The sequence below is a fragment of the Denticeps clupeoides genome, chromosome 5 (assembly GCF_900700375.1).
Source record: "Denticeps clupeoides chromosome 5, fDenClu1.1, whole genome shotgun sequence".
In the NCBI taxonomy this organism is placed as follows: Eukaryota; Metazoa; Chordata; class Actinopteri; order Clupeiformes; family Denticipitidae; genus Denticeps; species Denticeps clupeoides.
Genome location: NC_041711.1, coordinates 13,636,420 through 13,659,477, shown reverse-complemented (window position 1 = coordinate 13,659,477; position 23,058 = coordinate 13,636,420). Strand labels below are relative to the sequence as shown.

At 42.1% G+C, this 23,058-nt stretch overlaps 1 protein-coding gene across 1 annotated transcript in view; it reads right to left on the bottom strand.

The window, feature by feature from the left end:
- Nucleotides 1–19,903: 19,903 nt before the first annotated feature.
- LOC114789936 (mannosyl-oligosaccharide 1,2-alpha-mannosidase IA) overlaps nucleotides 19,904–23,058 on the bottom strand; it is a 155,675-nt gene continuing 152,520 nt past the window's right edge. Inside the window, exons 11-12 of the mRNA XM_028979422.1 lie at nucleotides 22,087–22,202; nucleotides 19,904–21,579 (exon numbers count right to left, since the gene is read on the bottom strand). Coding sequence (XP_028835255.1) covers nucleotides 21,429–21,579; nucleotides 22,087–22,202 — 267 coding nt within the window. The 3' untranslated portion in view covers nucleotides 19,904–21,428. The remainder of the gene's footprint in view (nucleotides 21,580–22,086; nucleotides 22,203–23,058) is intronic.

Sequence of the window (23,058 nt, the reverse complement as noted above, 5' to 3'; positions counted from 1 at the left end):
TAATGTGACATTTAACTAAATTTTTGAGCTACAGTCCAGGTAATAACAGACACGCATCCACAGGGTTAGGTCACCAGAGCAGCAGCTCCTCCATCACCAGCTCGTCCTGAACCCAGGAGACAGAGAATATCTATTTTCTGTCAGATAAAGCAGTGTGCAGATGAAATACCCATTTGACAGGCTGAGTGTAAATTTCTGCCGTGGACACAGCGTGAAAAATGACAGCACTGACCCCACCCCAGATCTCTCTGCTCCAGTAGAATCCAAAGGGCTCTACAGTGAACCCTACACTAAGCTTCACATCAAACGGAACCATTTACAGCATCTTTCAAAATTATTTCTCAGGTGAAATGTTCCTGAGTTGTCTTTATTGGCATTGTAAGATGGGACATCGCAGGACCATGTTTCTGCGCTTTTGTTGTGCATGGAGATTCAACACCCCCGTTTTCCATATCTTTGTCAAATGGCAAGAGGTGTGAAATGTCTGCATCTTGTGATACCCCGCCCTGCCTTTGTCTGCCCCAGACGGGAGACCACGGGGCAGGACAAGACAGAAACAAAACATTCTGATTGGTCGGTGACAACTTCCTGTGGGCCAAATGTATAAAGGATTGTTCACTTGTGGTTGGGGACTGAGGGAAATTTTCCCATCAGTAACTGAGTCTTTCCCATTTTACCTATTTTTCTCATGGCTTCTCTCTCTCTCCCTTCACTCTTTCTTTTCCTCTTGGTTTTCTCTGTAACATTGGTACCTTTTTTACATACAATATTCACATGTAACTGCAATAATAATTTACTGATGTTAATAAATTAGAAACTGCTCATCCTTTTAACCTCTATTGTGCCAGGTAACATTCTGCCAGGTAACATCAAGTTGGGGTGGTTTGAATACAGTGCTTTTGTGTGTAGAGCTCTGTTTTGTGCTCTGTTCTCCTCAGTTTTACAGTATTTTTAAGTTATTGAGGCTGAACTATTCTGTTTATATTATACATTATTATGTTGAGTACAAATAATAATAATAAACATTTTATCCATGGAGGAGAGAACTGTAAGTGTGATGTGTTCCCCAGAAAATATTCTGTTGCAATGTGGCATACCTCTAAAGATGAAATCATCATCATCATCATCATCATCATCATCACGTGTATAAATTTTACCTCTCTGCAGTCTTAGGAGAACTACATGTTTTTCTCTGGCCCAGAGCTATTTGCAATGTTTCAAGAAGTGCTTAGCTGGCTTTTTGTGCTCAGAGGGTATTAGTCTTCACCATTCTACACTTACGCAAGAGTGTAATGAAGAAAACCGTATTTCATAAGGCAGACCTTTAAATCCCTCTCTGCATTCAGGGTCATGTAGAAGTAGAGTCATTTTCTCATTTTCAGTGGATTTCTTATTTTCAGCACTTTTAGGTTTACTCTGATTTATAAAATAAGAAAGGCAGCCATTCAAAACTTTCAAAATGTTGTGTGAAACCAAACGAGAGCAGGCTGTGTGACCCCAGGTCCCTTGGAGCGTCCATTGAATTGTTCACTTCAGTTCTTCTCAATCAAAAATGAATATTTCAGACTGTAATGGCCAAAGGCGAGTGTGCATGTGTGTGTGATTGCAGGCTAAAAAACGCTTTTTTCTCTTTTTTCAAAATGAATAATCATTCCAATAACAATTAAGTAAAAATTAATCACAGCTGTTGGAAAGGCAGCACCTGCCTCATTTGTGAAGGGGTCACGCTCACATTTACTTAATTTTTTTTGTGGTTGTTGCTCTTGGGAGAACAACCCACTGGAGCATTGTCAACAAGCTGGACAAACCACCACCTGGACCACAGCGAGCTGTGCATATGGTCCCTGCTAATGAAACAAAGCAATGACCTGGAGTAGCTGATTAGTTTTGTAAATCAGTGACAGCAATGTCATAAAATGTACAAATAGTTTGTGAATCATATTATAAAAAAACTTGATTATTATGAATATGCATCATACCTGCGCAAAACTGTTCAGCAGTATATCTGTCAAATGTACAATAATCTAAAATAAAATGCATTCCATAAACAGTAATTACAACCAATAACCACTTCAAACAAATTTCATAACTTGTAGATTAAGATAAAAATTCTATTTTCTTCTAGTCTACAAATACATAGCTGGTTTGTTTTAATTAAACTATTCATTTAAACTTTTGTAATGGTGACAGTGAGAACTCTACAAAAGTTTAAATTTGTTGGAGCTATTTACTGTTTATGAATGTATGAGATAATGTTTCTACAGACTCAGATATATTGAGTAAGGTGCAGAGGTGGGTAGAGTAGCCAAAATGTAATAGCAGTGATAATCCAAAATAATAATACTCAAGTACAAGTAAAAAATAGTAATCCAAAAAATTACTTAAGTAAGAGTATAAAAGTGCTTAGTGATAACACTACTCAAGTACTGTCTGATCTCATTCATTTTTTAGGAACAATGTGTTCAGGTAAAAATATAAATTCAGGTATTTCCCAATAATAATAACTTGGAAAAAGAATGATTTTTAATCATTAAATTGACAAAATATGCATATTATATGTGTTGGCATTGATATATTATATAAAACAGCTAAATGATGATGGTAATTGACGGTAGTCTGGCTAGCATGTTACGGCAAGTCAACTCTTTAAGGTTGTTCAGAGCAAACCCCAATAAATAATAAGTTAAGTTATTGAGACTAAATAAGCTGTAACTCGCTCATTGTGTAGAGCAGTCATCTCAGGCAGGGACCTCTCAGCATCATGTGCCTGGGGATACGACATGCCCAGGCATTACTGGCAGACCCCAAAATGCGTGGCCACTGTGCGTCAAGGTCGGAGAGAAAATAAATGAAAGGGGACTGAGAATGCCACCAAGAATAACAATGACCCCTGCCTCTCCCGGGCCAAACCAAAGGCCTCCATGAAAAGCAGCCGCGAGCCAGCACAAGCTGGGCAGGCATTATGGAAGCAAATCCCCGGACATGCCTCCTCTCTTTGAGGAAATTCTTTCTCGGGCAGAGGGAACACCTCCTCGGTGTGGGCGACATGGAGAACGTCCCCCGACAATCCTGGAGCATAGTCAGTGCGTCGCCAGTACTTGGTGATAAGGGAAGGGTCCATGATGAATCCAGGACCTTTCTTTGGGATAGTACCCCACCGAGTGGAACAGATACTGGACCCTGCTACCCAGGATTCACTCCACTGTGTAGGCGGGGGAATCAATGATTCCTGGTGGATTCAAAGCCAGTGGATGGAGCAGTGAGGTGATGAATGGCTTGAGTTGGCTGATGTGGAAGACAGGGTGGACACATAAGGGAGGGAGTTGGAGCCGGTGTGTGACCGGGTTAGGACGATTGACAATTCCGGAAAGGGCCAATGAACCAGGGAGCCAGTTTCTTTGACTCTGTGCGAAGGTCCCTGGTAGAGATCCACACCCCTGGTTGCCCTCACAGAACTGCAGTCATGTACTGCGCCGGTCACGTACTCAAAAAATTATTTGTTGGGTTATTTAATTCAATTATGACACCTATTTTCATGCTCTGAAACTAAGGCAGGCACATAGGACCCTTCAATTTATCTGCCTTAGTTTCAAATGTGCATAATTCAAATATGTGGAAATAGGTGTCATAATTGAATTATGGTGTCATAATTGAATTATAGGTGTCATAATTGAATTATAGGTGTCATAATTGAATAATTGGATCAATACAGTGTACAGAATAAGTGTACTGATCCACTGTGCGTCGGGTGGCGGTGATGATAGCAGCTCTGGTGGGGACCCCTCCTGTGGGTTCCTGGTGGGTGATTATGGTCGGTTGGAAACAAAGCACCGTAGGAATCGTGCCAGATGCTGGTTGGCTCTCTCTGCATGGCCAATGGTCTGGGGGTGGTAGCCAGAGGAAAGTGAAGTGATTGTCATTGTGAAACACATCACAGCACACTGTGACACAACGAAATGTGTCCTCTGCTTTTAACTCATCACCCTTGGTGAGCAGTGGGCAGCCATGACAGGTGCCCAGGGAACAGTGTGTGGGGATGGTGGCACCTCAGTGGCACCTTGTCGGATCGAGATTTAAACCGGCAACCTTCTGATTAGGTCCTCTGCATCTGGCAGACTGGTGACAAAGTCCAGAGCGAGATGGGTCCAGGGAAATCGTGGAACGGGTAACACACCCCACAGCCAGCCGCTCAGTCATTGATTGACACACGTCAATGAGACTCGGTTCCACTCTTTCTTCAAAAAGTAAGACGCACTTGCCCTTATCTTATCCTCTCTCCTGAACTCCTTCCTCTATGTCCTGTCCCGTTCTAAATTGAACTCTAACGCGAATGACAACATCCGTGTGGTGTTGCAGATTATGCCGGTTCGCGTTCGCATAGTAAGTTGGAGGGAACTTACCTGCCTCCTTGCATCCCACCGCACCGAGGTTCCTTGTCTCCTCCTACACAGGCGTTGGCTTTGGTATTTTGACTGCCAAGTTGATAGAAAAGGTGGAAGTTAAATTGCTTCAGAGTGAACTTACATGAGAAGTAACAGCATGGGTGGTATTTCTGGTGTGGGCAGTGTTGTAACAGGATGGCACCAGCGCCTACATCTGACGTGTCCACCTCCAAGATGAAAGGAAGTGTTGGATTGGGATGCTGCAGGATTGGTGCTGAAGAAAAGCAGAGAGGAGTAACATGGGGAGTGGAAAGCATGGATGGTGGCTGGTGTCATGTGTAAAGGGCGTGCAGAGGTCTTTGTGAGAGCAGTGAGGGGTGCGGCAACTGTACTGTAGTGGTTCTTGGGGCTGTACCCCGCCACGGATTAAGTGACCGTACACCCACCATCCGTGTCGTGTGGGACAGTGCCGGTGTGCAATTGTTGCATGCTTAAATATGAGTTGTGCCACCTACTTCCACATTACCTGGGTGACGTGAACTGAGTGACGTGAATGGTGGTACCATTCTGAGGGGGATCACAGAAGGAATGCTTAAAAATGCCCTGTGATCAGGGCAGGGATCCCACTGAGGGCACTGACTTCAAGGGCCACTCGGATGTCAGATGCGTCCCTAACAGGGTCGGGGGCGACGCATATAAATATTTTTGAGGTTCTCGCTGGTTTCCTCTGCGTCACACATCCTGGAGGGTCGGCATGTTCTGTGGTGGCATATATCAAGAGCCAGGGTGCCAAACAGGGGGGCAGGCCTGTTGTCTCGAGAGAATCCCCACTACGGTGAATGCAGGCTCCAACCAAAAATAGTGGAGCAGGTGTGGCAGAGATACGGCAGAGCTCTTAGTGGAGTTATAGTAGAGTTTCTAATTAAAAAATGTACTCAAATAAAACTAAAAAGTATGGAATTGTAAAACGTACTCTTAGAAGCGGACCGGAGGCGCTTGGTCGGTGAGAGGGAGGCAGGAGGTGAGTGGGAACGGGAGTGGAGCAGTGGAATGGACGGGAGGACGTCTTGGGTGGCAGGAAGGTGGGGTAACATGAAGCATTGTCTTAGCAAAGGGGGCAGGCACACTCAAGGTCAAGGAGGGGCAAAGGTCGTGGTCATGAGGTTCAGTCAGTCAGGCGATTGTTGTAGCAAAAGGGGCAGACAAAACTCAAAGTCGAGGACAGGCATAGGTCGTGGTCAAAAGGTACGGTTTGTCAGGCGTTGGTAAAGAAGGCTAGTGTATCAGGGGAATAAATTCAACAAAGAGCGTCTCCTCGGGGTCACCTGGCTTTTATACTCTGAGCTGCCCGCTGTCACTTCCGCTTCCGGGTCACTGTCTCCCTGGCTGGTCTAGCGCTCTCTGGTGGGCTGGAGGTTTGTTGGCCGTGACACGCACATTATTGGTGGAAAGGAGGCAGCCGACAACACTGGATAAGGCAGTACATACTTCATAACTGCCACTGCTAAGCTCAGCTTTCTTCCAAAGAGTCTACATGTGGAAAAAGCAACCGTTGGTGCAGAACCGTTGGTGCCGTCACCGTGGGTGAACCAGCATGGTTGGAGAGGTAGTTAACATGGTTAATGTGATCTCTGGTGGAAACAAAGGTCTTGAGCACGAACCAAAATGATTTGTCTACTTGCTTTCACGGAAATAAACAACATAATATCTGTTAAAGAGATAATGATGCTTTTAATTTCTTCTGCTTTCAGTAGAGCCATCAGGCTCCCTTGTGTGCAGCTTTAGTAATGAGTAATTATTTCCCCCATGTTGGCCAAACCAATGCTGGGTGCATCATTTATTTTGATAGTTCAAATGCTGAAAGCCCTGAAATGTGCTTGCCCAGTTTCTGATTGAAACCAATTATTCAAATTAAATGCAACAAACAGCAATTATAAACAGCACTTAATGGTAAAATTCCACAATTAAATATCTTTAAAATGCCAGTTTTAGGGTTAGAATATAAGGCACAACATGAACATAATAAAAATTTCTTACAGAATGTAAAATATTATTGTTGTAGGAATTAACATACTCTCCATTTAAATAATATTATCTTCTTCAATGGAGTCATCTCTCACATTCAAATCCCAGAATAGTGTCAATTTTTTCGGTGAAAATAACAGAACAGTAAAAAATTACTGGGTAATGACTGGGCCAGCTTGGGGCTGAGGCGTAGGCCTGTAGCAGCAGGGAGAGACAGACTCCACAAGATTCCCAGACTTCCTGGAGCTGTTCAGGGCGGAGTTTGATCAGCCAGAACCCGAGGCATTGATCGGGCCCTGCCTCACCACCACAATCAGCATGGGTCTGGGTCTGCCTCCAGAGGGGCTGATGGCCACAGAGCCCCCAGGGTGGCATGAGGATCCAGTCTAAATGGGCAGGAAGAGGGCCTGTTCCCGACTATGCTGCATTATTGTGAATTCTGATGTTTGCCGGTAGATCACCTTTTGTGTTTTTTTTTTCAGTTTCCTTGCAACTGCTACTTGCCTGTGGGTTTTTTTTTTTTGCTGTTCTCCCTTTATTTTCCCTGTTTTAAAACCTCATGCCATTTTCTTTTGTATTATTAATGAATCACTTTGGTTCAGAATGTCTTGTCTCTGTACTTCATACCCCCGTCAGCACGTGGTCGTGACACCCAGGGTAAAATTTTACTCCAGAAAAAGTAAAAGTCCTCCATTTACATTTCTCCTCGAATAAAAGTACAAAAGTATTTTTCCTTTAAATACACTGAAGTATCTAAAGTAAAAGTACATAATTTTGTGGCTCTTATGTCTAATTTTAATTTAATTTAATTCAATCAATTTTGACATAAATGTAGAGTGGAATGCCATTAATTACTCTGTCACTGATAACTATTAAATTGATCATATATATAAATTTATGAAATTTATCAGACACCCTAATTGAGAACAACTTACAATCAGTAGTGACAGAAGATATTTGAATGTGTGGTTCTTAATTACTGCATTTTTCCAAACTGAGTATTTAAGCAGTACAAGTCTATTTCATTTCAAACAACTTTCTGTGGTGTGATTAGCATTTACTGTCTGGCTGGCATGTCATACCATGGGGTGTAAAAGAGGCTCAAACGCTCCACACCATAAATTATGGTTTCATATTACTAATATACTCATTTATATTCCCCAGCATTCTCAATCCTCACAGTTTAATAGTCTTGTTAATGAAGTGCAAAATCATTGCTGTCAGTCAACAGAAGCGAAATATTAACTGAAGGTTTGCAGGTTCAAATCCCAAATCGTCATGGTAATGTGCCGTCCCAACACACTGCTCCCCGGGCAACTTTAATGGCTACCCACTGCTCACTAAATTGATGGGTTAAAAGCAGAGGACACATTTCGCTGTGCTGCAGTGTTTCACAATGACAAAAACAATTACTTTCATTTTAACCATGGGAAAAAAGGGTAGTAATCAGTGCTTAATATAAGCTGACTCATATTGAATCCTGTTACAGCTTTGGGATGCATTTTACATTTACGACATTTACAAGACACCCTAATCTAGAGCAACTTACGATCAGTAGTAACAGGAACAGTCCTCTTGGAACAACTTAGATGTTAAGTGTCTTTCTCAGGGACACAATGGTAGTAAGTGGGATTTGAACCTGGGTCTTCTGGTTGATAGTGGTACATGAGTGGTAGTAGCCTAGCGACTAACACACTCGCATAACACCCATGTATTCATTGCTCAAATGTGCAATGTGAATATGAATTGCATATTGTGTGTGCTGGCATGCTGAGTTGACATTTAGCTATCAGAAGTTTACTTTTCTTTCATTTTTCCAAACTTCGAGTAATAAAGATAATGCAGTTTCTGATAAAAAAAAAGGGGATTATAAGAATGTCATTATCACCCAAATGGGTAAGAGGAGGTCAGCAACAGAGAGTGGACCAGTTATCAGTTATCAGAATATCTCTGGTGGGTCTGGCCGAGAGTGAGCCCCCCTGTGCCCAGTGTCCCGGGGTCGGCCACACCCACGGCCATGATATGGTTTATGTATTTGTGTTAATGAATGAGTGAGAGAGTGAGAGAGAGAGAATGTTCCTGGTCAGCCCACTTTGGTCCTGAAACAGCTGGTTTTGTTCCCAATTATCTGTTCACTGGTCCTGGTCAAGCATGACACAGAATGAGAATAAAGTTTCTCTCAGAACTCTCCCTTCGCACAGGCAGTTTTAGCATTGCTCTTTTAAAGTCCTGAGAAATGCCACTGAGCAAATTTAAGACAGACTCACATATCAGATTGGATTGGATGGAGAAAGCAGAACAGTGGAGGAGAAAAGGAATGGATTAAAAAGTTCAAGATTATTCACATGTGAATGTTAAAAGATTTACATAGGCGAGTGATCATTCTCAGTGGAGGACGGTGACACAGAAATTTGTGTAAATGTAATAAAAGGTGAAGGGTTCAGAAAGCATTTTAAACATTATGCATACAAATATATTTTAAAAAAAAAACTTTATTTCCTTTCTAAAAAATGATTATAATATTGTATGGGAGTTAAACATGGGATCATATAACTCCAATTTAAGATGCTCCGCATTGATTGCAAGTCAATAACAGAATTCAGTTGAAGCTTTTGTTAATGGCTTTTAAAACTTTAAATGGTTTGGCCCAACATCATCATCCTCATACACCCACACACAGCCCCTAATGAAAGGTGGTAGCACTTTTTTTTTTGCAGTCCCTGCCCTTTGATATAAAGGATGCCCCCACTATTGCAAAATCGAAGAGCATGTTCTTAAGCAACAAATGCTGCTCTTGGTTAATTAAAATTATTGGGGTAGCTAGTGGCTTGCCATAAGATGTTTTTGAGAAATGTTTATTAAGTAAAGGTAGATGAACATCATACAGAACAAAAGGATTTTTTTTGTATGGAGAGTTCCATCCATAGCCAGACACTCCCCAAGTAATTTTACAATTTTACATGGCATACAGGGACATCAATGCACAAACGAACTGAACAAACTGCCATACAAGTCCCCTCTCCAGCACAGAATGAGAATGAGGTTTCTCTCAGAACTTGACATGCACATTGAGCTGCACCTCCCATCAGACACACATCGCAACATTGCTTTTTTTCAGTCTTGTAGGAAGACTGAACAAGATTGGAATGTAGAGGGAACTGAAGGGTGGAGGAGAACAGGAATGGATTTTAAAGGATTAGCAGAGTGATCGCCTTTTTTCCCAGTGGAAGGTGGTGAAAAGGGGTTCTGTAAATGTCATTTGAATGTTATTAAAGGTGAGGGTGCTTTGGTTCTGAATCATAATGTTTTTTCAAATGAATGGCTCACTGTAGTAGACTAATAGGATTTGTTCATCTTTGCACTGTTGCCACAAACTCATAATGAATAGAAATAAAGAGATATTTCTTCTGTGTTCTCTTCAGGTTAAAGACTATATTGGAACCATTATGAGTCCCTAGAGTCAGACATTTGTTTAAAAGTCTGCTTGTTTCTGCTTAAATATGCCATAATGCTATGACAGAGACAAGTGTGGGACAGTGGCTGAGGCAGGGAGTGATGGGGAGATGATCTAGTCATTTTTAAAAATAAAACTCCCTATAGACTCTGACAGTCTCTGCAAATAAAATTGTGTTTTCTCAAAAAAATTGGAGTCGGGCAACTTTTAAAATGTTCTGCCTAAGGGCTGATTCAGATGATGCACCAAAAATGGTACCATGGGTGTTTAAATATGTTCATCTGGTTGTGCCTGATTTCCATTGTGTTTCAGACAGCTGTGTGTCTCCATATGAAAATGTCACGTTTCTGGATATTTTGCCTCGTTCTGGTAACATGTCTTCCTGACTGGAGTGTTGTGTTTTTGCTTTGTCTTGTGGTATCTTGATTGCTCCTGTTATAATAAGCATATATCTATATATGTACCAATGCCACAGATTGAAAAAAATTGTCTTTCTACAGCACCATTCATCAATTTAAGTCCCTGAAGGTCACAGAACTGCTCGCCATTGCTGTTTAAACTACATTTTGTCCCTACTACACTGAGCACCATAATGTGTTTGTTCTGATGTAAAGAGCTCCCTGTATCAAGCGGCAACGTGTAATCACCGACTTCATCGCTGCCTTCACTGTGAAGGCAGCCATTTACATGCAAATTAGTCCTATAGGTTTGTTATTACTGTCATCACCAGGTGCCCCCTTCGCCATAGCGTTTCATCTCAACCGCTGGTGAACTGGACAAAGGCGTGTAAATTGAATTTGTACTCCCGACACCGGCTTCTGCCAGTAGAACAGCCCTGCCCCGTGCCCCGAGGCGCACCCAAAGTAGTAATTACTGAATGTCTTTTGCCCTCGGAGATTACAGTGGACAAACAGCGTTTCTCCAAATCTCTGGTTCAACCTCTTCTGCAGACAGTGGCGCAGACAGATGGCGGAATGTTTGCCACTGTGGTGACATTTATATGTCGCATTAAGTAAGTGAGTGGAGAGTTTGAAGAGCTCTGTTTGTTGTGAGCAAATGACTTGGCTGTGAAATGCGGCGGGTTTATTATGATCGAAATGTGGCCCATTACAGAGAATGTGTTTCTGTTCATTCACATTCACTTATGGTAATGATTGATATTAACATCCAAGTCAAGAATTGTTGGACAAAATAATACTTGTAATTAGGCCTCTTTGTTTTCAACACACGCAGCTGGATCCATTGTTTGCTTTGTTGAGGCGGTTTGAGTAATGCATTTGCTCTCCATCGGAACACTGGGTATTTTTTCTGTCAGCATTAATCCTGTGGAAATCATCCGTGGTCAATGTAAATAATTACATTTAAAACATGAACGAGCCGCACTATAAGGCACAGCAGTGAGCGGGGACAAATAACGCAGCAAGATAAATAACGTAGTCACCCAACAAGCTGTAAGCACCGTGTGCCTTACCGTGGCAAATGAAGACCTCACTGTCACAGTCTTGCCTGGGGTGAGTCAAAACGAAGGAAGAAAATCCACATCTGCCACTTTAAAAGCAGGCCACTTTTTTAGCCCATTGTAATTATGCTCAAGTGAATACACTTAAAATGCAATAACTGTCCCTGTTTGCTTTGGGATAACGTTCTCATTATTAGATTTGTATATAAACCACGGCCCTTCTGTGAACCAGATATATTTCTCACCAAGCATTGCCCAAAGTGATTACAAATAACGTCATTGGTGAAATTATATAGAAATGCTAATGTGATAAAAACACGAGAGTTTAATATTCCAAACACACACAGATCAGATGCATGAGATTTTTTTGGCCAGAAAGTGAACATTTTCGCCTTGGAGTCAATGTGCTGAAAGCAGATAAAACAGACAAGTATACGGATTTGAGCAGCTTGGACAAGAACCAGATTGTGACGACTGGACTTGCCTCGGTCATAGCTTCTCCAAGCACGGGCAACCAGTGAATTAGCCACAGGTTCATGCACTATGGGAAGGAGGTAATGCCAGAAGGTGGCATTACTTGTCTATCGGTAGCGGGGCTCCTATTTCATTCTGACCAAGGAATGGTGTAAAAGTTCTACGTTTTCGCCTGGTACTTGTATCGTATCCCATCATATTAAAGCAACAGCTGTGTTGGTCTGCGCATCCATGCACATTTTTTGTTGTTCCTTTTCGTGTGACAGAACACAAAACATAGCGGCAGCTTATCGATATTTGCAGATTCCCACACAGGCTGCACATAGATTCTGTTACAGTGACAAGTAGACAAGGGGCGTTGTGTACAATATGACAAGGAATAAACAGAAAAGGAACTGAAAGGAGCAAAACCAACAAACACAAAGTAAGAGTGAATCCATATTAATGTTGTAGTTAGGTCATGTGACAGCACACTGCTTTTAACAGGTCCTGATCGCCCCTGATCAACTGGCATCAGCCGGGCACATGAGCAGCCTCTGGGCGTCACAACAGTAAAGGCTTGTCAGTATGTGTGGCAGTGAAAAGAAAGGGCAAAGGGTAGAAGACGATTGACAGAACATGGATGGGACTCATCAAGGATACATTTATAATAAAAATCAAGGTAATCGGGACTTGGTTGCGGACTCGACTCCGATGGACTTTGCCATTGAGGTTCTAGCTGGGTCGCCGCTGACCTTTGGCACCCCATCGCCTCCCACTTGTTTGCTGCACCTGATGTTCTTGGGGTGAAGCACCAGGAAATGTCCAGATTGTGACAAGACTGAAAACATTACAATAATGCAATAATATGTAGTGCAGGCAAGGACGATCAGAGCAATATGAACTCAGAAGATCAACAATGACTGACAATGATGAAATTACGTTCCACAAATCCAACAGTGACTCTGAGCACATGAAGGGAGGAGAGCAAGAGGACCAGGCATAATTAAGGTTTCCAGGGATGAGGAATTTTAGAGTACTGCCCAGATATGCATGTTCAGATTAATGCTCTTGAGACCCAGAGATGCTCCATCAGGAAAGCAGACTTGTCAAATGCATATCATGGACTGAAATCATGAGGCCCTTTCAGAAGTAAACCTTCACCATGGCCATGTTTCCCTGCTTGGAAAATTCCCGACTTTGTGAAGACGGAGCATCTCCATCCTCTTGGATGAATAACAGATAATATGAGTTGTTCTCTACCCTGGGCTCAGTGGAAATTCAGTTCCAGGAATGATTAGGTGAATACAAATGGTATCAAAGCCCAGGTGAAGTGCCAGGATGGTTATAACTAAACTTGGTATGCATGTTGTACAATAGCAACTTACACATTTATACTCAAGTCAATGATAAATGTTCTTGTTGAAAATGGGTCCATGAAACAGCAGGTTCCCTCTAATGCCACAAGAGAAATCATATCGTTTTTCAATGTCAGCAACTAACTTAAACTACTTTCCCAAACTTTCAGAACAAAAACAAAATGCACCGTGGGTCTGAAAGTCACCTGCTCAACATGAGACAGGGGTGTTATGTAAATCCTGAGTCACTGTCACTTTTAACAGTGACGTCTGTAATAAAGAAGCATGCTGCTTCCAGCTTTCTATGCTTCATCTTTTTTGATGCTGAACACGCCACAGCATCTGTTATGCAACCAAACAATACAGTTTGCACAGAATGTGTAGCATTTGTCTTACATGTTGTCCTTGTGTTTTTATGCTTGTTGGAAATGTTTGGTGTCAAAGCCTTCTATTTTTTTACTTGATGGAGTTTGTAACAGTCTAAGCTTGGTGAAAAATTGCATTTGTGAAAACAACTGCTACACCTATTCTCATCACATCCCTGGCCTGCTGACAGATATTTTTTTATTTAGTTTCAACAACATTATCAATTTATGCAACTGAAGCATCATTATCGGCACATGATTAGTAATTCAAATTAAATTTTTTATTTGTCCCATACATAGTCATACACGGTATGATATGCAGTGAAATGCTTTTTGCGACTGCTACAGACCACAGTATTGCAAGTTTTGCAAGTATACAATGAAGACCAATATGCAAATATTGCAAACATAACCAAATAATACGCTTTACGTCTTTAACATAAAATATGTGTAACAGGTAGCTGTGTAGTAGGTAAGAAGGTCTGGAAATAAGTAAATTAATGAATAATGAAAAAATAAGAATGTGTAGTGTGTAGTGGTATATAAGTATTTGTATGTGTGTGTGCACATGCACGTAAATAGTAATAGAACGCTTCAAGAATATATGTGGACATCTGGACTCCTCATTTTCATAACTACAGTCAGGGAAAAATATAATTGAACCCCTGCTGATTTTTTAAAAGTTTGCCCACTAACAATGAAACAGTCTATAATTTCAATAGTGGGTTTATTTGAACAGTGAGAGACAACAGAAATTACAGTTCCACACCATTCTCATAATCATTAAAAGTCCATGAGGTGAGATTGTGTGTGGCTCTCCCCTCTATCTGATTGTGGAGTCTTGATTGAGTCTTGTGGAGATTGGTTTTTCATAATGTTTATTGGTCAGATGTTAGCCACAGGTTTAAGTAGAATTAGTAAGAGATATTTTATAGCAGTTTAAGGTGGAATATTCCAGGTCCATAACTTTTCATGTGTTATTTCCTAGTTGTGGCCTTCCCCTCATGAACAAGAACTATCACCAGGTGGCAAAATGGCAACAAATGGCCACAAAAGTGCCAAGACGGGAGAGTTTTGGTGGGGGATGAATGGCCACTGTATATCTGTATCAGGGCTTCTTTCTGGACAAAGCAACTTGTTGACTTGTTTTGCAAATTCCTGTTCAGATTTGTATTTATTACATATTTATTTTGCTTTCTTTTGATGTTACTGCCTTTTAATCTTATATTCTTGATTATGGCATTTTGAACTGGGGGTTCAACTATGAACTTGTTGCATAGTTGTACTAAGTATGATCGTGCAATGATCATAAAATCTTTAAAATTAAAACATTAAAGGACAATTTGATTGGTCTGTGGCAACCTTTTGGTTGAGATGTTCAGACCTCATTCAGGAGTTTTCTGGAACCATTTTTTCGTACATTTCCATGTAACTGCAATAGTAATCTACTGTATCTGTGTTAATAAATTAGAAACTGTTAACTGTTGCTAATAATTAATGGAGTCAGATGAAAAGGTCGATGCAATCTCTGATGTCCACCCTTCACTGTTGAGTTGGACTGTTTTTGTGTCAACATGCGAGCTTCTTACATTGTATTTAGCTCTATTTAATTTCCATAATTGGAACTTTTGTGACGTTTTGATGGAATGTACATTTTTTCTGGTGACCAGGACAATCATCAGATTTTTGTGTATTTTACTCATCTTTGATCTTTTTCAACTGAACAAGGACTGTACATCGAGTTGAGTTTCATTTACAGCATTTATCAGACTTTTATCCAGAGCGATGTACAGGGAGTTACAGGGACAGTCCCCACATAGCAATTTAGGCAGGCTCAGGGACACAATGGTAGTAAGTGGGGTTCGAACCTGGGTCTTCTGGTTCATAGGTGAGTGTGTTTTGAAGCAGCAACCACAAACTTTTTGAAACTGGGATGACCAATCAGTCATTGTTTGTGAGCTTGCAGCAGTGAGAGTTACATTTACATTTACAGCATTTATCAGACACCCTTATCCAGAGCGTCTTACAATCAGTAGTTACAGGGACAGTCCCCCCCCTGGAGCAACTTAGGGTTAAGTGTCTTGTTCAGGGACACAATGGTAGTAAATGGGATTTGAACCTGGGTCTTCTGGTTAATAGGCAAGTGTGTTACCCACTAGGCTACTACCATCCCTTCTACACAGTCACAAGGGTTGTCCTTCTAATTACACAGAGCATTTGTTATACATTATGATAGTGTAGAGGACAAAGAATGCGGAACTATCTTCACAGATGACCTGTGACAGCTCACCCCTATCTCTCTCTCTCCCTGTGTCTGGCTGCTCAAGGACTGTCTCCCGGTTCTCTCATCAGACAATGTATTATTGTACAATATTTGCTCCTGATGAGACTTGCAGTGGTAGTAGGTGTGTCTCCCCAACCTGAACTGCTGTCAGCGTGATGTCATGACGGTCCATGCTGCTCCATCTCTGCTCCAGCAGCACCTGACGGCACCTGGACACATCACCTGTGCCCAATCCGGACAGCCATTAAAAGCCTGTGACTCCGCCCCTCTGCAGGGACGGCATTTTCGTGGACTCTGTGTGTGAACTTGACCTGTTCCTGTTAAAGTGTGTTCTCCACACGGCTGCGGGCTCGTTTATGTTCTCCGCTTTATTCAGTGTTTTCGCCCACCGCGCCCCGTTTATTTGTGTATGTAAATAAATCCTTTCTCCAGTATGTCCCGCCTCTCTGCCTCCTTCCCCCATCAGCTCGCCGTCGTGACAGATCTGTTCTGGATAGTATTTGTTTTTATGAACAATACAAGTGTAGTTTACGAAAGGGTGTCAACCAAAATTGTCTTGTGAGATTATAAAAAAACACTCATTCTGAAATGAATGGAACATTCTGTTGTCTTCACTGTTCCAAAGGAGAGAGCGAATTATATCATAATATTTCATTGTTTTTTTGTCCTTGGGAAATGGCCAACTTCTCCAGAATGCTGCACAAAGGCTGCTCAATTGGATGCAGTACAATAAATGAGACAAAATAAATGTCAGTTGGATCCAGTACATGTGTTCATGTGCAGTAGAATTAAGAGGACAAAATGCTATAGAAGAATGTGTAAGGAGAATGGGGAAAATATGCCGATAGAAATCCGCCCACATGCACAGGACTGTCAGCTGGACCTATGGACCCCCTGTGGAAGGTTCTGTAGATAGCAGTCCAGTCAGTATAATGACCAAGATGTAGTCCTACAGTTTCTTAAACCAAACATGACATACGGATGTCTTAGTAATAGGACAACTGGGTAAGGGTTCTTGATGCCTAAAATGAAGCTTGGATGAAAAGGAACAAGGTCTGCAGAGACTGCTTATGTGCAGGACCATGAGCTTTGTGTTATACTCCGGGATGTAACTTTTAAAATTAAAGCTAGGGCCTGAGATTTTAAGTGAAGTGTCTTTCCATCTGCCTGTCTGTCAGCTGCAGTGGTGAGATAGACAGCAGGAACTGAAATGCATTGGACCACTGACAAGTTCAGTTACCTGGCTCGCTTCAATCTCATTAAAAAAATGTGTCAAATTGTGAATTTTCAACCAGTGTTAGCAGAATTGCTTTGCATTAGAAAATATCTAGAAATATATAGAGTAGAACGGTCATGACGACATTGAGTGACTACACTGTTCATACACAATGGTGCAATGACAACATTCTGACACTTTTTTTTTACATAAATAAAAGTATTTTATATTGTAATGATGTTTTAATGTAACTGCAATCATTAGTGAACAGCACATAGTTCCATTATGGTCCCTGATTGGCTGGGAGACATTCACAAAGGAAACAGTGGTATAATCATTCCTACTGTACTACAGTATTACTAGTAAATATGACATATTGCAGTGCTTTTATTGAATTGTACAGCGCTATCTCTCAGAATAAATATTATCATTTTATAATAACTTTTACAGATTAAATTCTTCAGGTGGTATTAGCCATAACGAACAGCACGTCTCCACCTATTCATCCAAGAGGATGGTGCCAAATGAATCTTTATTATCAAACCTGCCGGGAGGTGAAGGAGAGAGGAACGACGGAGATTAATTGTAAGCGGTCAGTTTGAAAGCCATCCCGGCCTGACACATTTGTTGGTGAACGGCTTAGTGTTTTGCCTGCGCGGTGCTTCACAGCGGTGTTGCTGGGATCCCAATGAAAGGCTGTCAGCGGCTTTGCGTCATGGAAGGATCTCCTAAGATTCTTTTTTTTTTAAACTGAAAGAAAATAAATCTTCTTTGACAACGCAGATGATCAGACGTAGATGGGATTTTCACTTAATAATGGAGGGAAGCGTTAAGCAGGAGAGAAGCCTGCTATTTTCAGAACGTGACATTTTTTTTTATTATCAGAATTTTTTAACAACTGGCAACCCTGGGAGAACATAACTCTGCTCAACAAACCATGAAAGTGAGCACATGAGCAGCAGAGGATAAGTCTGGAACAAAAATGGCATTGAGCATGAAGTCAAATCTTAATTTCATCCTAGGGACAGGCAAGACGGAGACGAAAAAGGAGCAGAACTGAATTATTCATCCCTGTGCTGCTCTCTCCGCCAGACTGTGGGTGAACTCTGTGTGCAAGGGAGTGGGTTGCCAGATGTTTCCAGATTTCTATGACATCCTCGCATCCTCTCAGGCCCCCTGTGTCCTGGAGTCCTGCCCGGCTTGGGGCGTCTCCAGCTACCTGCACAATCAGGCCGGCTGGGAGATGATAACAATGTTCACTCGCTGGGCCATGGCAGGAGGGACGCACGGGTCATGCTGGCCATTAAGACGAAGGGCGTGAGAGGCACAGGAGGAACAGGGAGGGGGGATTAGTGGAGGTATTTGTCGGTCCCCTGCAGTCTCTCTCAGCGCCCAATAATCCCGTCCCCCATCACCTCACTGGCAGTGCACCCTTATCCAGCTCTCATCCACCGCATGCTAAGATTAAAAAGCCGGATACCGTTTTGTCATGTTTTAACGATGTACTTTCTTAACCATTGCATATTACCTTAATAAATATTTCAGAAGAGCGCAGGGTTCTTCGTCTTCCGAATGGGATCAGGTAATGGCTTTTAAATGCACTTAATCTCTCCTTCACTTAATTTGTTGCCTTTGCAGCTCAGGAAGGACCAGATGCTTAATTACTGGAACTCATTTACTTGCAGGAAGTCCCTTGTTCATACACTATATAATGAACAAGGCTTGTGCTGAGCAAATTCATTTCTTATATCAGCTTTGGCTCCAGTACGTCACCAAGGCAACCAGTCACCAAAAAACAAACCGTTGGATTAATATGTTGAGTTGAAGTAGAAAAGATCATTTTGTATTCTTGAGCTTGGTTTAAAAGGAAACCAACAGATGTCTCACTGAGATGTACTTTTTGCAAATTCAGCCCACCTGCAACTCTTGATTTTTCATCTGATGCAGGGCATGACAGGGACCAGGGACATTAACGGCTCATTTTGTCACTGGGACTCTGGCGGGAGGAGGAAGCAGTGGGGCCATAAATGCAATTTTTCTTGTGATGCTGTATCTACCCATTTTCCAACTCTGTTATCCAGGTCAGAGTACGCCACATACGCCAACCAAACATGTTTGGAACTGTGGGAAAGAACCAGAACCATCATAGCTGAAAAAAAAAAATCATGGCATGATCCAGAAGTGACATGTCTCCACTGAGGCACGTTTTTGGCCTGCAGCCATCTGACTGCTCTTGCTGTCATATGATCCTGGTTTCGGGTTCAGTTTGGATATGTGTGAGCATCAGTTTTTTTCCCAAGTCTGAGCTTTGGCACAACATTGTGTAATTGGGAAAAGGGCACCCGGGATCACCTGGAGCCGGGACTCCATCCAAGTTCTCCTGGCTGTGAGGCGGCACAGGGTGCTGAATAATATTTACAGGGCAGTGTATCAGCAGCACAAAGAGCATGTGACCACCCCGATCCACTTACATGTGAGAACGAAACTCACACTGATCTTTCTAGAGCCGAATGAGGACATGCGGTGAAATCCCAGGTAATCAACTTTGCTCTCGGAATCCAGGGCAGGACCTCATTAAACTTTCATGGACCTGGTGGGTCTGTGTGCAATGAAACTCGTCTGGTTGGATCATTTTGCTCGGGCGCCTCCACAAATAGAAGAAACGGGTGACCGTGGCACACTTTTCACGGGGAGGTGTCATTTGGTCCGAACTGGACAGAGATGTAACCATAAGCCCCAAAGATACGGAGACCTTAAATTAGACTTGTTAATCCCACCATCGCTGGATCTGAAGCATAACACTTGAAATGTACATTGGTCCTTGAGGAGGAGAGATCTCTCCTCTCAAATTCAGCAAGTTATGAAAAACAGAAAAACACTGACAAAAAAAATCACACAAAATCATTGTTTTCAATGTATAAAGTTGCACAGGTCTTTTACCAGTATTTGAAAATAGTCAACAATGAAAGATCAAAATCAACAATAATATTAATTCATATAGTAACAATAATTAGAATTAACCCCATTTTCTCTCTTTTGCAGAAACACCTGAGGGAAGTGAAATGAATGCAAAGAATACAAATTACACGATGGTGACAAATTACAAAAAGGAAGCAAAAAAATCGAACAGAATTTCGCAGGTCAGGATGATAACTGGGGCCACTCACATTCAGCCGGTTTATGTACAGCACATTCTCACATCTGAGCAGCTCGATGTTGGTGGACAGACACTCACACTTGGACATGGAGGCGATTGACCTTTCTATTGTACTCTGTGTGTGTGTGGTGTGCATGTAATATGAGCTACTGTGTGTGTGTGTGTGTGTCTATCTGTGTAAATGTATTTTTTCTGTGATGCTGTGAATGTATAAGACAGGTGTGAGCGGTTCATGTCACAACACAATCAGAATTACTCAAAAAAACAACACACAACATGAAATGGTCCCTGCACAAGTATTACGTTCGCTCTCTTCCACATCTTCCCTGTCACTTAACATCATGGAAAGCCAGCAAATGCTTTAAAAGTAAAAAATACATTAAAAGTGCATTTTTTTTACACTTTTGATTCTTTAATCTATGTTTTTAATATACACACACAAAAAAATATTTCAGGTTGGTCCTTGTCTAAAACACAAAACTTTAAATGGAATTAGTGCTGATTTAAGGCCAGATTCACACAGCAGTGCTTGGTCTGATCAATGTGGACAACACAACCACTGCTCTTCACAGGCATATTCTGCTGACAGATGGGAGGGTCGATATTGGAAAGGGGAAAAAACCTGTCAGCTGGGTGCATTCTGTGTGAACCCAGCCTCATACAAAAGAAGATAAAATGGAGGGTTTTTTTTTTATTCCACAGACACACATACACACAAATAACTTTGGTCAGAGTTTACGTATGGTAGATAAGAACAGCCTACTTAATGTGAAGGTCAACAGAAATCTGGAAAGCAGGAAAAATGAGGATTAATGTAAGAGCTGCAGTGGTTGATCTCTATATAGCAACACTCTTTCCATCGATCTGGAGCGGGTAGCTTTTCATTAGATTTTTTTTCTTCCTCATAGAGGAAAAAAGGAAAGGTGCTCTTCTTCTCACGAAAGTCACATCTGTCTGATTGTCCACAAAAAAAAGGATTTGCACCAGAGCCCCCTGCAGTTTAAGGTGTCCAGGCTCAAGGTTCTACAATCACAGCATATACGATCAGATCCTCCGCAGGGAAGGAGCTGGGAGTCCATGACAGTGCCTATGAGGCTATAGCCCAATTTAGCCCAGTCTGATCAGTATGTTTGTGCATGTGTGTCCTGTGTGTATGTGTCTGTGCAGGAGAATTTTGGTCATGTTTTAAGATTTGAAGGTTGTTATATGTAAATCATTTTTCATTAGACTGTGTACTGTGCATGAGTCTCGCAGTGATGCCGCGACAGGGATTCGCTAATCGGCGGGCGTCTTGTCTGGTTTTTGCAAGCTGTTCTGCCGCTGAAGGCAGTTCCTGTGGATGATCGGAAGGGGGTGTGCTTCTGTGTTGAAAACCCAGTCCTGCAGGGGCAACAGGTCATCGTCGGAAAACAGCAGGTACAGATACCTGAGAAAACAGAGAGAAACAGAGGATGCAAATCACCCAAACTCTGGTCAGATGCCTCCCAAAATCAAGCAATAATAAAAAGGAGCATGAAAAAATGAATAACATGACCAGTATATACCGTATATGAATTTAAATATTATTATTAGTTAAAATACATATTGTCACAACATTGGTAAACCACTGCAATAAGACGGATGTGCCACCAGAAAAAAAACTGTGTTTTTATATTTCCAGAATTCCATCTTAAAATTTTGAAATAATCTTTGATGTAACTGTTGCCACTGTACAGCAAAGTCAAAATTACACAGAGGAATTTCCAATAAGATGAATAATAAATGTTTATATTGTAAGATTATTCTCAGCCAATCAAAAGACCAGGGCGGGACTAACGGCATGTCTGTCCTAAGAGGTGCAGACACTTCTAGCTGGCACGAAACACCGATTCACCTTGAGCGCCCGACCCCCGCCAACCTCAGCAGAGTACAGCGTGGGAGAAACCATACTCACTTGAGCGTCTCTGACAGGAAGAAGCTCTGCTGCATGTTGTCGTGGCTGACAGCGGAGGCATAGACGTCTCTGATGCCGGAGTAGCCACCCTCCACGCGACAGTGCTTCTCCAGGGCCTGTGGACAGACGGCCTGCATTACTGCCTGTTTCTCACTGGGCCGAGGGCCCGTGAAACGCGCCGCGTTTCTTCCTTCTCTGACGCGCAGTGAATGGCCTGTGGGCTAAATAATTCATAAAAGCACAACGTGTAGAAGCAAATTGACTGCTCTGCTATAGTTAGTGTCTCTGAGTCAGCGTGCGAATGTCATAGTGTGTGAAACGCGCTGAAAAGAACACATCAGTGCCGAACAATGGCAAACAGCTATACTGCAATTAAAAATGGCCCTGGCTGATCTGTGTGCAATGAAACGGTCCGGCAGGGCCACCCGCCTCCCCTCAGGCTAAAATAAAACGACATCTGCCCACCTGTCACCATCTTACATCTTCAGCACTAACCTGCTGGTACCTGCTCGTTTTGGCTTAATTACATTTTGCATCTCATGTTGAACCTTTAATAAGATAAGACACATTGCACTTTAGGTGTTGCTCTAGGACCGCAATGGAGTGTACTACATAGAAGAACATACAAGCAAGATCAGGATGTCAGGTTCTAATGTGGTGATAGATGTGCACTGGTACTAAACCCTTGTCAAATGATCCAGACGTCACCGTGCGTTATGTCTTTACAGCAAGGGGACCAACATTGGTGTAGCGCTGGTAGGACAAGATCTAGATTTGTACACACATCGGTATCACTGCGGGGTAGAGAGCGGTGGACCGTCACCCAGACACGTCCTGACAGTGGCTGCACTGTGGGGACATGAAAGCTGGGCTTCCTGCTCTGATCTCGTACAATAGCGCATGTATGAACAAACCATGATCTACATGGTCTGATTATTATTTCTCAGTGGAGCTTTTAAGTCGGAAACTTAC